General features: G+C 36.5%; 1 protein-coding gene across 1 annotated transcript in view; it reads left to right on the plus strand.

The window, feature by feature from the left end:
- The window catches only part of LOC125857681 (cleavage and polyadenylation specificity factor subunit 1), a 52,661-nt gene that overhangs the window by 7,158 nt on the left and 32,190 nt on the right, over positions 1–13,313 (plus strand). The window contains exons 6-12 of the mRNA XM_049537291.1: positions 125–220; positions 321–373; positions 2,239–2,370; positions 2,678–2,729; positions 2,847–2,966; positions 3,538–3,672; positions 7,754–7,882. Coding sequence (XP_049393248.1) covers positions 125–220; positions 321–373; positions 2,239–2,370; positions 2,678–2,729; positions 2,847–2,966; positions 3,538–3,672; positions 7,754–7,882 — 717 coding nt within the window. The remainder of the gene's footprint in view (positions 1–124; positions 221–320; positions 374–2,238; positions 2,371–2,677; positions 2,730–2,846; positions 2,967–3,537; positions 3,673–7,753; positions 7,883–13,313) is intronic.

Consider the following 13,313-nt stretch of genomic DNA (forward strand, 5'->3'; position numbering starts at 1 on the left):
TTAATTTCTCATTTCAAGACTTTGACATGCTCATTTCTGATAACTATCAATGTTTACTTGAACCTTACTCCATTTAATTATATATTTCCTACAGTAGACTTCATTTACTTTTTTTTTTCTCCAGAGTCTCCCTCATGATGCATATAAACTTCTTGCTGTGCCATCTCCTATTGGTGGAGTACTTGTAATTGGTGCAAACACTATCCATTATCATAGCCAGGTCTGTTATCTTCATGACACACTGCTTATTCCTTCATGATATTCTTACAACTTTTTGGTACTATGTTTCATGTGCTGACTTTGATCTGCCTATTTTGCAGTCATCTTCTTGTTCGTTGGCGTTGAACAATTTTGCCTTCTTTGGTGATAACAGGTTTCTTCCTGAGCTCTCAGTATCTCTGCCCTCTCCCTCTCTTTTTTTGCTTACAAAAATCATTCACCCAGGCTTTCACCCCCTGTTGTGTGTGTGTGTGTGGTGTGGGAGTTTGGCATAAACTTGTACCATGTTTATTAGTAGAGAGGTTACGAGTGGGAGGGGAACATAAGGCTAAATACCTCGGTAACAAGGTGGCTTGATACAATCAATTTAAGAGTAAAACTACTATAGATGCTCCTTTCAGACACAATTCAATAATATTCTTCTCCAATACTTTCTCACACATACGTTGCACTCTAGAACATTTAATTGAACACTTTAAAGGCATGCCATTGTGAGAAAATAACATTAGTGAAGACATATCTTAACCCACCTCACTTTCTTCCTTATGAACAATGTGTGCTCCAACTCAATCCAAACACGTCAACGACTCACCATCTAAATGGGTAACATTATGCCATATCAATTCATACTCTTTTAGAGTTCAACAATATCTATAGTCACTTGTTTCTCCTTTACTGAAGAATCTCAACTTTATGAAGTTCAACATCTAGGTTTCATGTAAGATTCTAACTTTGTAGTGTTTTTCATATCCTTAACACCCTTTATAATCTCAACTCATAACAACATTTAAATATGGGGTGAAGGCATTACCTTTTGCCTTTTTAGTTCAAATCCTAGCTTAGCCCCTTTTTGTTTCTCTTAGTTCTCTTGCAAATCTATTTTTTTTTTCAAGGATTCTAATGTTAGGGCTAGCATAAGAATTGTAATTACACCAAAACGCTGTTAAAAACTTACCTCGATGTTGGGAAAAAGTTTTGGGATAAAAGAATGACTTCCAAGTCGTGCCCTAGCCTGGGGCTTTGTTTTTGAACCAAAAATCCTGGTTCAATACCTATAGACTTTCCCAGGTGTGCTGCTGCGCAGCTACGTGCGCTAGTGCACAATTTTGGCAGTGAGCTACCTCTGATGCACTCTCAAGTGTGCTATAGCGCAGTAAGTGCACAGGCTGGTTCCGACACACAATAATGTTTTTCACATACTGCAAAGTCTTTGATACCCTTGTGTGGGCTGTGGTTCTCATACACCTCCATGCTTCTTTTCTTACTTCATTAAAGCTATAATTAGCCTGAATAAACGTTCAAAATTATGGGGTTTTACAAAGATTGCCAGAAACGATATAGGAAGACAACAATCCATGCTGTCAACCTATATACTTGCACTTCCAGGTATGGACATCTTGGAACGTAGACAACATAGCATAGGGTTCAACATTGGGTCAACCAAGAGCAAGGATTGGTAGGGATGGTTCTAACTTTGCTACATTTAAAGAACTGAATCTTAAGCTTAACTTAGCGCTAAATGCTAGCTCACAAGGCAATGATTGTCCAAAATCATATAGGGAGAGACAATCATTGTATCCATAACAAGTGTGGGACTTTTAACAGCTATAATGGTCTTGAAAATGGTGGTTGTTTGCTTCATAAGGCCTAATTCTCACAGGTAGTCTATGGATTTGTCATATTTGAATTGATCTTCGAATTGTTAAATGAATTAGATTCATTTTTATGTGTTTTGTCATCCAAACTGCCCATTTTGCAGCTATGATATTTTCTATGTGCTTGCTGTTTCTGATTTACAACTTTCTTTTTACATTTAATTTGGTTTCATTTGTACTCCACTGTAAGTGTTGTTCTTTGATGCCATTTTCATGCTCTTTACCTTTTCTTTAGTAATTGTGCGCAGATCTATTCCTTTGATTGCTCATTCAATGCAGTGTGTTGCTTTGTTTAGTTCCTACAATGAGAATAGGTCCCAAACCTGTATCTAATTTTGTAATACGTCCTTGCGATTACTTTCAGTCAAGAAATGCCAAGATCATCTTTTAATGTGGAGTTAGATGCAGCTAATGCAACTTGGTTAACAAGTGATGTGGCAATGCTGTCGACAAAAACAGGCGAACTACTTCTTCTAACGATTATATATGATGGGAGGTAATGTCTTTTCATCCTGTTATCCACTAATTTTAGGAACTGGAAATCAGGAACTCATCACTATTTGCATTTTTTGTTTTTTCGAGACTAGTTTATTTTGTTGACTTGAGAGTTGAGACAACATTCTTTCTTATCCTGATACATTGAATCTAAGTGGTAATCTAGTTGAACATATACAGTTTTATTACTTATCATCAGGAGTCACGAAATTTTCTGGCTTTACGACATTTTTACACTGTTAATTGTCTATTACCTAGATTTTGAAGAGATGAACTGGGATTTTGAATTTATTTTAATTATTTTGCAGAATTGTCCAAAAGCTCGACCTTTCAAAATCAAGAGCTTCAGTACTTACATCGGTTGGCGACCTCTTGAATTCTATATATATACACACACACACACACACATACATATATTATCTAGGGTGTTTATGTGTGTGTTTATTTATTTATTAAACGTTTTTCTTGTATTTTTAGGGAATTACAACAATTGGAGACTCATTATTCTTTTTGGGCAGTCGCCTTGGTGATAGTTTACTTGTGCAATTTTCTTGTGGTCTTGGAGGGTCAAATTTGCCTCCTGGGGTGCAGGAAGAGGTTTGTGTCCTGATTTTTGCTGAAGTAGCTTCCTGATTTTTTAGCTGGTACCTTTTTTTTTTCTTCTTCTGCATATTCCTTGCTTATACACACTCTGTTTTTTTATACCTACATTATAAATTTATACCCTTTTGATTAGCTAGCTTTGTTCATTTTCTTTTTCCTGAATGCTTTACACCAGGTTGCTCCAATGATCCCACTGCCGTCATAAAAAAATATATGGCTCATCAATACTGCAGTCCCTACCTTTTGCTTACTCTCTCCTATTCTTTTTATTTTTCTTGAAAATTAATACTTGAAAATTATTTTGCTTTATAATTTAAACTATTTTTACTTGTAATGAAAGTAATATGTTAGAAAGAACATTTAAAATGATACACATTCATCGAGGGTGTTACTATTCCTAGTTGTTTAAGCTCCTCAGTCCATGGGGGTATTAGTAGGCTAGCAGCCTTTTCCAGTTGCTCTTTGCCTACTAAGGGTTGGTTCTACTCATTTCTTGCCTTTCTGCCTGTCATCCAGTGGTACCGACTTTATTTTCTGGAAACCTATTGCTATTCTACATGTGTAGGTTGGAGATATTGAAAGTGATGCTCCTTCTGCAAAGAGGCTAAGAATGTCATCCTCGGATGCATTGCAAGACATGATTAATGGTGAAGAGCTTTCCTTGTATGGTACAGCTCCAAATAATGCACAATCAGCACAGGTGAATTATGTTCTCTGCAAACTATTCTGTTATGATATATGTTTTTAATTGAGGATAATTAGTAAAATGACAAGAACATGTTTTTGTATCAAGTACATATTTGCACTCGGGTGACATCATTTGATAATTTTGTAAGCAGTGTTGTCAAAAGAGTAAAGCACAAAAAAGCGCTAAAGCGTCAAGCACACTAAAAACATGTGCTTCACTGGAAAACAACACACTATGAAGAATATATATATGTGTATATATATATATTGCTTATAGTTAGGGGATTGGTGGGCCAAGTCGAATATGGGTTTGTCGAAAATGAGTTAGGTGAAAACAGAGAAAATATCCGACTCGACCCATATTTGGTACGGATAATAAGTATTTCTCTTTTTAGGGTGTGTTTGGTATGAAGGAAAGTATTTTCATGTTCTCCTAGGAAATATTTTTTTGGAAAATGAGTGGTCTTGAGTCTATGTCAGGAGGCCAAAATCCGGGTCTCGGGTTGGAATTGGGAGTCAGGGTAGCGTTCAATGTCTGGACCTGTTTCGGAAGGTGAGGTTTAAAGAAGTCATATTTTCCTTATTTAAGGGAAGTTTTTTCTTAAATTCAAGGAAAATAGTCTTTGAAAAATATTTGAGCCTACCAAACGTGAGGAAACTGAAAATTGTTTTTTTAAAGATGTTTCTCTTCATACCAAATATAGCTATTGTAAGTGTACTTTGTAGAGGGTCTACACTCTTACATACTTTAAGGAGAGTGCAATTGGTGGATACCCATGAGTTATCCATATTTTATGGTGGATAAATGGGTTGATCCATATTTGACCCACTTTTAAATGATTGGATGACCAACTCATTTAAAAATGGTTGAATTGAGCAGATAACCATATATTTTACCCATTTTACCACCCCTACTCATAATGAAGTATAAGTTCATCAAATCATCAACTTAAGTCTTAGTATGGAAAGATAAACCCATTCTTGATTTTACTTCTATTCACTAAAATAATATTTTGCATGCAGTTTTAACTTTTAAATAATAATATACAACATAAGGTAGACAGATCCACTGCCCATTTCAATTCCAAAATTCAAAAAAATAATGTAAGGCATTTTGCATGGAATTATAATTGTTAAATAATGATATACAACAAGAGTATAAAGGTGAACACCATTGGGTGCAGCACTATGGCCACGACTTCAAAAAATATTTAGTCCACCATTTGTATCTTTATTATTGTCCCCTCTTAGTCTCTTTACAACTGTCATATGTATAGTGACAGTTATTACAGTTGACACCATGGATGGGTAAGTGTTCCATTGATTTCTACAAAATTTCTACAATGAAAAAAAACAATACAGATATAGAATTTCAGTATCAGAGCCATTATTTTTAACTTCTCTAGTTTATCCACTTTATACAAAAGGAAAAAAGGCAAAATACCAAATCAAAAGAAAAAGTCAACTAAGTCGGAAGATTTTTTTTTTATTTTTTGGGTTTATATCTCTTACTAAAGATAGATATGAGATGTGGGACAAGGTGAGAGTGGCATCGTAGAGTGTCTCTATCTCCTGTTCTTGAATTGTTCTGTTATGCTTTTTCTTGAGCCGATGGTCTATCGGAAAAATCTCTCTACCTTCCAAGGTAGGGGTACGGTCTACATATACACTATCCTTCCCATACACCACTTGTGGGAATACATTGGGTTTATTGTTGTTGTTGTTGTATCTCTTATTAAAAATAACAAACAAAAAGAATAAAAAAATGAGTAGGAGAGAGAGACATATAAAAAGGACAAGAGAGAGAATCAGAGAAGAGAAAAAGCTACCCATGATGAAGGCTTGTTCCGCTGCACTTGTCCCAAGTTTAATTGATTTTAACTTTTTCTTATAATTTCATCTATTTTCTCTGTTTTAAATTTTTGGGCAGTCTAATTTTCTCCCTTAATTAATTTTCTATATATCCTTTGCGATTTTCCATAAATATGGTCTAGGAAAGTCTGGCAGACTAACTTAGAATTTAAAAAAAAGGAATTGTAAAGGGCCCTCTGGCACGTGCACCTCGCTTGAATGTCATGCAGAGCGGCAAAATGCTTGTGCTCTTTGCTTTTGCACACTTTAACTGTGCTTTTGCTTTCACTGCTGGTAGGATAAGTTAAAGAAAAAGGATTATTTGCAGATGACATTATATTTGTTGATGAGACATGTGGTGAAGTTAATAATAGGTTGAAAGTTTGGAGAGAGGCCCTAGAGTCTAAAGTTTTCAGGTTATGCAGGACTAAGATAGATTACCAGATTACAAGTTCACTGATGTGACGCATGAGGCAGAAGTGAAACTTATGATCGATGCACTAGTCATACCCAAGATAGAGCTTCAAGTATCTTGGGATCATAGTTCAAGGAGACGTGGCAATTGATAATGATGTCGCGCATTGTATTGGAACGGGTGGGTAAATGGAGGCTTTGCGGTACCGTGCAATACGAAGCCCAAAGGCAAGTTCTACATAATAGTGGTTAGGCTAGCACTATTGTATGGGGCAGAATGCTGGCCAGTCAAGAGTGCACACGTTTAGTAGAGGAAAGTAGCGAAGATGAGGATACTCAAATGGATGCGTGGCATACTAGGAGAGATATATATTAAGAACGAAGTTATATGGAACAAGAGGAAAGTGGCCTCCGTGGAAGACAAGATGAGGGAAGCAAGACTAAGATGGTTCCAACATGTGAAGAGGAGGTGCGATGATGCGCCAGTGAGGAGGGAGGTTGATTGTAACAGGAGTTTGGAGATGTAGAGATAGGCTGAAGAAGAACTGGGGGAGGTGATTAGACAAAGCATGTCATAACTTTAGCTGATTGAGGACATGACATTAGATTGAAAGTTATGGAGGTTAAAGATTAAGGTAGAAGGCTATTAGGCATTCGAGTGTTGTCATACTTCTAGTTGTATAATTTAGGTATCAGATAGTTTCTTTTTCCCCAATGTGTATTAATATCTATTTGCTACACTTGTTTTGTACATTTGCTATTTTGTTGTCTCTTTTTCTTTCGTACTTTCCCCTGCCGGTTACATTTGTTTTGAGCCGATGGTCTATTGGAAACAACTTTTCTACCTTGCGAAATTCTAACCTCCCCAAAATCCACTTGTGTGATTATATTGGGTGTGTTGTTTGATAAGTTTAAAAAAAGGAAAATAAAAATCTTGGACTGTGTCCCAATGAATTGTCCCTGCTTTCATTTGGTGAATAGTTTGGCAGGAGAGGAACTGCTCTAAATGTTTTAAGAATGTAGAGAATAGTATGTAAATGATCAAGCTTAAATCGTCTCTTGATCCTGTGTTTGTGATGTAATCAGATATACTCAAGTAATACTGTTTCTATTATTGATGTTTTAGATTCAATTTAGTCATAGGACTGTAGAATTTGGAATCTCTTTTGTATATATGGTTTCAGTATGTACTGTTTTGATCATGATTTATATATATACTGTTACCGGTTTCAAAATAAAAAAGGAAAAAGAAACGGGAGACATGTTCTGAAGCATTGTGTCAGTTGATGGAGCTTTGTAATGTTCAATTGTATTGTTATATTATTGTTACTGTTCTGAGGATATGCCATGCTGAAGTTGCATATAGCTTTTGTCTCATCATGTTTGTGTATCCAGCTTTTAGAGGTCTTTACATGACTTTTTTCTTTTCCCACGTTTGTCACATTGGAGAGATTTGCTTAACATGTCTCTGTTTTGTTCATTTTCCTGTACTATCATGTCTATTAATCATATGACAGCTTAGTACTTGCTAAAAAAAGATCATGAAACCCTAGTATACTTGCTGAATTTTTGAAGCTTTGCGTCTTAATATGGGAGAACAATAAGTTGACAGGAATAATCTGGTATTTAAGTGGAGAAGGATAGAAGGGCAACTTTAGAAGGCTACGGTTGGTCCCAGGGGTTGGCCCCATATGGATTTCTAGGTCATAAAATAAGTTGTCTATGATATGATTGCAGAATGACTTCTGGCTATTTTGTTCCACCGTCTTTATCATTAATATCATCTTCTGTTATTACTCATCATATTACATGATTTTCCGTGGTCGCAGAAGACATTCTCATTTGCAGTGAGAGATTCCCTGATCAATGTTGGCCCTCTAAAAGACTTTTCGTATGGTTTGAGAATTAATGCTGACCTGAATGCTACTGGAATTGCCAAGCAAAGTAATTATGAACTGGTTAGTTCTCTTGTTGAGAGCCCACTCAGCTTGAATCCAGTTAATGGTTGAGGTTTAACTTGTTTTTTCTTTGTTTTGAGATATGCACTTACAATTGCTCTGCTTAACACTAAAATACTCTACCAGCTTGTCATCTCTCTACCATTTTGTAGGACTAGTTTGTCTTCAGTATATGAGGCAATCTGTCTTGTATGTAATGTTAAAGGATCAGAAAACCAGCATAAAGTTGATTATTCGGTGGTATCATGAATTCTGTTTTCATTGGTAAAATACTATCTTGATGTAGACTTGAATGTGCTGAAAAGCTGAATTAGAGGTGTTGGCCTTCTCATTTGTATTTAAAACAAAATTTTGAAGAAATCTTTGTTTATAAGCTAGGAATACTTTTTTTTTTTAATGAAGTAATTAGTTCTATTGCAGGCATCAAGTAGATGCATAATAGTTACAAAAGCTTAGTAGCAAAAGGTCAGCTCTCCTTTACATTGTTAATTAAGAGTCAGGGAGCTGACAAAGTTCAGAAATGAATCAGGGGAATCTAGAGGGGATAAATAAACCCAACTATACAAAAACATGGGGCAATTAACTTTTAAAGATTGGTAGGTAGTTGATATTCCATCAAAGCATCTTCTATTCCTTTCGTTCCAGATACTCCAAAAAATGGCTGCAGGTATCTTCTTCCGGATTCTCTTGATGCTGCTATCAACTTTCCAGCAACTCCAGCTTATCACAACATCCCTGATATTCTGAGGCATGACCCATTTGATGCCAAAAAGAGCTAAAAACATACTCCACAAGTCTGCTGCTATTGGACATTGTAGAAATAGGTGGTTGTGGGTTTCTGCTTCCTTCATGCACATATAATATCTGGTAGCCATCTGAAACTTCCTTCTGGTCAGGTTGTCTTGGGTCAGGCAAGCTCCATGAAGTGCAGTCCAGCTGAAGCAGCTAATCTTAGGGGGCAATTTGATCTTCCATATAAGCTTCCTTGGCCAGTGGTCTGTAATTGCATTTTGTGGGCCTAGAAGCTTGAATGCTACTTTAACTGAGAACTTCCCACCCCTTTTTTCTCCCCAATTGAGTTGGTCTGGTGTTTCATTGTTAAATGCAACATTGTGAAGTGCTGCTAGTAGGCTGACCAACTCCTCCATTTCCCAATCCTGGATGTTCCTTCTGTGGATGATGTTCAAGGAATTCCCTTCTCTATATTGCTGAATAGTAGAGTTTGGCTCCCTTGCTATCTGGAACATGTTAGGATAAGCAACCATTAAAGAGGAGTTGCCTATCCATTTGTCCCTCCAGAAATTGATATGTTGTCCATTCCCTGCTATTAAATGTTTGTGTTGAGAGAACTCCTCCCATAATTTGCTTGTACTTCTCCAGACACCAACTCCATATGGCTCTGTTGAAACATTAGAACACCATTGGTTTAGGGCTCCATGTTTAGCAGTATTCACATCCTTCCAATGGCTCTGCTCCTCTTGAGTGTATCTCCACAGCCTCTTCATAAGTAGGCATTTGTTGTGTAGTGCTAAGTCTCTAATGCCCAGACCATCTAACTGTTTTGGTAACAAGACTGTTGGTCACTTGACCAAATGGAATTTATGGCTTTTGCTATTCCTTTCCCATAGAAAATTCCTTCTGGTTTTGTCCGGTTGCTTCAAAGCCTTACTGGATATGGGATGTACTTTTTCTTTATATACTCCCTCTATTTATCTGGCACCGTTTCTTTTTAGTTTGTAACAAGAAGAATGCCACCTTTCCTTATTTGGAACTATTAATGGCACCACCCTCATGTTACCTTATTTGGGTCCCACTTGCACTTTATTGTGAAGAAAAGTCAACTAAAAGTAAGCATTATAGTGACTTTAATATGGGCAATAAACATAACAAAGTCTGGAAGGAGAGATGGAAGATTGTCCCTTCTTGCATCTGGTGGACAATCTGGAAGGAGAGAAACCAGAGATGTTTTGAGAACAAGAACATTCCCTTCCAAAGTATAAAGATGAACTGTTTAGCAACTTTTTACTTTTGGTGTATACATTCTGTACCTAAGGATATAGGGGAAATTAACCTATTTCTAGACAGTTTAAAGGAATATAGGAGATAGATTTTGTTTTGGGCTGTCCTTTCATACTTTTGATGTAACTATGTAGGAGCACACTATTGGTGTACTCCTTTTGTTTATAATACCAGTTAACTTTCTCAAAAAAAAATAAACATAACAAAGTCTTCCCTTATTTCTTAAACTCTATGCCCTGTCAAATGGTGCCTCATAAATTGTGACAGGGAGTAATAATATCATCGATGGCGAGAATTAGATCCTGATGTCATGATTGACCATCTCTATTCATTGTACAAATTTTATAATACTCATACACTTTTTGATGTACTATTAACCGACACTTTTCTGGCATACATTAATAAGCTTTTATCGTACCTTCAATTTAATAGATTGGGCAAAAACCTCAGTATACAGTAGTCAAGTAGTAGACAAAAGATTGTAGGAGGTTTTACATTAGTCAAGTTGTGTAAAAGAAATGGTAGAAACTAACAAAACATGATTCTCCACAAAAATATCCAATCATCAATACTCCCTGGAATCATGTGGACTCTCAAAAAGTTGACTAAAACCATAAAATACACTTAGTGTGAGAAATATAAGGGAAGAATATTATTGAATTGTTGTTGTTGTCTACATTATTACATTGAGATCCTATTTATAGACACTAGAATACAATCCTTTACTAAGTAGGATACTATTTACTATTCCTGTTCTTATTTGTATTCCTATTCCTATTCTAAATAGGATTGTATAAACCTATTCCTATTTTAATAGGATTGTGTAAACCTATTCCTATTCTAATAGGATTGTATAAACCTATTTTTATTCTAACACTCCCCCTCAAGCTAGTGCATACAATTCATGTACCTAGCTTGTTACAAATGTAATTAACACGAGGACCGATGAGGGGCTTGGTGAGATATCTGCAAGTTGATCAACCGACTTCACAAAATTGACAATCAATCTCAATGTGCTTAGTCTTCTCATGAAATACTGAATTTGATGCATAATGCCGATAAAACACAGTGTTGGAACTTCCCAAACCAAGCTTGCAAAGACTGTTTCAGACCATATAGTGACTTGCATAATCAACATACAAGGCTACTAAACTCCCCCTGAGCAACAAAATTAGGTGGTTGCTCCATATCGACTTCTTCACACTGCAGCGGTCGTTGTAAGTGCTCAAAATCTAGTATAAAGTATATGGATCATGTTGGAATCAATAGACGAGTTGTTATTAGACAAGAAAGTCACCGAAATTGGCCGGAACATGCTCATACACCAGAGTATTAGATTTGATGGCTAAAGTAGTTACAATCTAACAAATAATATTATATGGGTAGGTCGGAATGATGTCACGACCTAACTAGAAATTAAAAATTATATAGGATAGTTCGAATTGCTGGAACGACCCCATTGAAAAAGAGAAATAATATGGGTAGGATCGGAATGATGGCACGGCCCTACTGGAAAAGAAAAATTATACGGGTAGGGTTGGAATGATAGCACAACCCTACACAAATCAGATTTGAGGAGTCACCGGAAAGACGAATGGAACTATGCAAATCAAATCTGAGGAGTCACTGAAAAGACACAACTCAGATATGAGAAAGTAGTTCGGAAAAATCCACGGTACTACACAAATTAACTATGAAAAGTAGTTCAGAGAGATGTACGGGACTACACAAATAAGATATGCAAAGAGAGGTAGTCATCGGAAGGATGGCAAGGTGCTACACAAATTAAATATGAAAAGTAGTCACCAGAAAGATGGCACGGTGCTACGCAAACTAGATATGAAAAAATAGTCACCGGAAAGATCGCATGGTGCTACACAAATTAAATATGAAAAAGTAGTCACCAGAATGATGGCACGGTGCTACACAAATTAATTATGAAAAAGTAATCACTGGAATGATGGCACGGTGCTACACAAATTTGATACAAGTAGTCATCGGAATGATGGCACGGTGCTACACAGATTAGATATGAGAAAGTAGTCACTAGAAAGATACACGGTGACCCAACTTTTGCTAACATAATCATTAGACGGACGGGCGGCATATATGGATAATAGCCACCCGTCGGCAATGGAAGCTCGTTGACTGTTTACCAAGATCGTAGAGGCTCTGATACCATGTGAGAAATATAAGAGAAGAATATTATTGAATTGTTGTTGTTGTCTACATTATTACATTGAGATCCTATTTATAGACACTAGAATACAATCCTTTACTAAGTAGGATACTATTTACTATTCCTGTTCCTATTTTTATTCCTATTCCTATTCTAAATAGGATTGTATAAACCTATTCCTATTTTAATAGGATTGTGTAAACCTATTCCTATTCTAATAGGATTGTATAAAGCTATTTTTATTCTAACACTTAGTATGTTCAAGTGTATTTTCAACCGCTTGGAGATCTCTTGTTTCTCGTCGCAAAGGATCCAATCTGTGCCAAAGGAACGTTTCCATGCTTTCTTTCTCTTTCTCCTACTTTTCCATTTGATGACCTTGCTGGTCAGGATATCCTTCACTCTCCATGGTGCAAGGTTTGCAACTGTCCTCCATTAGTCGTTTGCTGCTTGATGATGGATCAGTAGGTGAATCATGTTATCTCCCTACGTTCTTTTTTTTTTTTGATGAAGTAAATGTTCCATTGAAGGCATCAAGAAGATGCAAATTAGTTACAAAAGTAGAAGCAAAAACAGTTGGTCTGCTGGCTCAAGTACAATTATGCTAAAACTAAGGAGCCAACAAAATTTGAAAAACTATCCAGGGAATCTACATAGGACAAATTAACCCAACTGTACAGACACATAAGGCATTCCGCTTTGAGTGAATGTAAAGGAGTTGATAGACCTTCAAAACATCTTCTGTTCTTTTCCCTCCAAATACTCCAAAAAATTGCTGCAGGTATCATCTTCCAAGTCTGTTTCAGCAACACCAACTCTCATAAGCTTCTTTGATACTATGTGGCATGACCCAACTGTGTCCAAAAAGAGAGTAAGACATGTTCCACAATTTTGCTGTAACAGTACAATGCAGAAAAAGGTGCCTATTGCTCTCTGCTGCTTTCTGACATAAGTAGCATCCATTCACAATGATGCGTTTCTTTTTATAGAGGTTGTCTTGAGTTAGGCATGCTTCATATAGTGCAGTCCAGCAAAAACAGACGATCTTGGGCGGTAGCTTGATTTTCCAAATTAATTTCCATGGCCAGTGGTCAGTGACTGCATTAAATGCTCTTGACTGCTTGTAGGCTGCACTCACTGTGTAATTCCCGTCTCCTGTAGTACCCCATTTGAACTGATCTGTTGCCTGAGTGTTGAGAGAGAAACTCTGTAGAGTCTGTAGTAGTTTGATCA

The sequence above is a fragment of the Solanum stenotomum genome, chromosome 3 (genome assembly GCF_019186545.1).
Source record: "Solanum stenotomum isolate F172 chromosome 3, ASM1918654v1, whole genome shotgun sequence".
Classification (NCBI taxonomy): domain Eukaryota; kingdom Viridiplantae; phylum Streptophyta; class Magnoliopsida; order Solanales; family Solanaceae; genus Solanum; species Solanum stenotomum.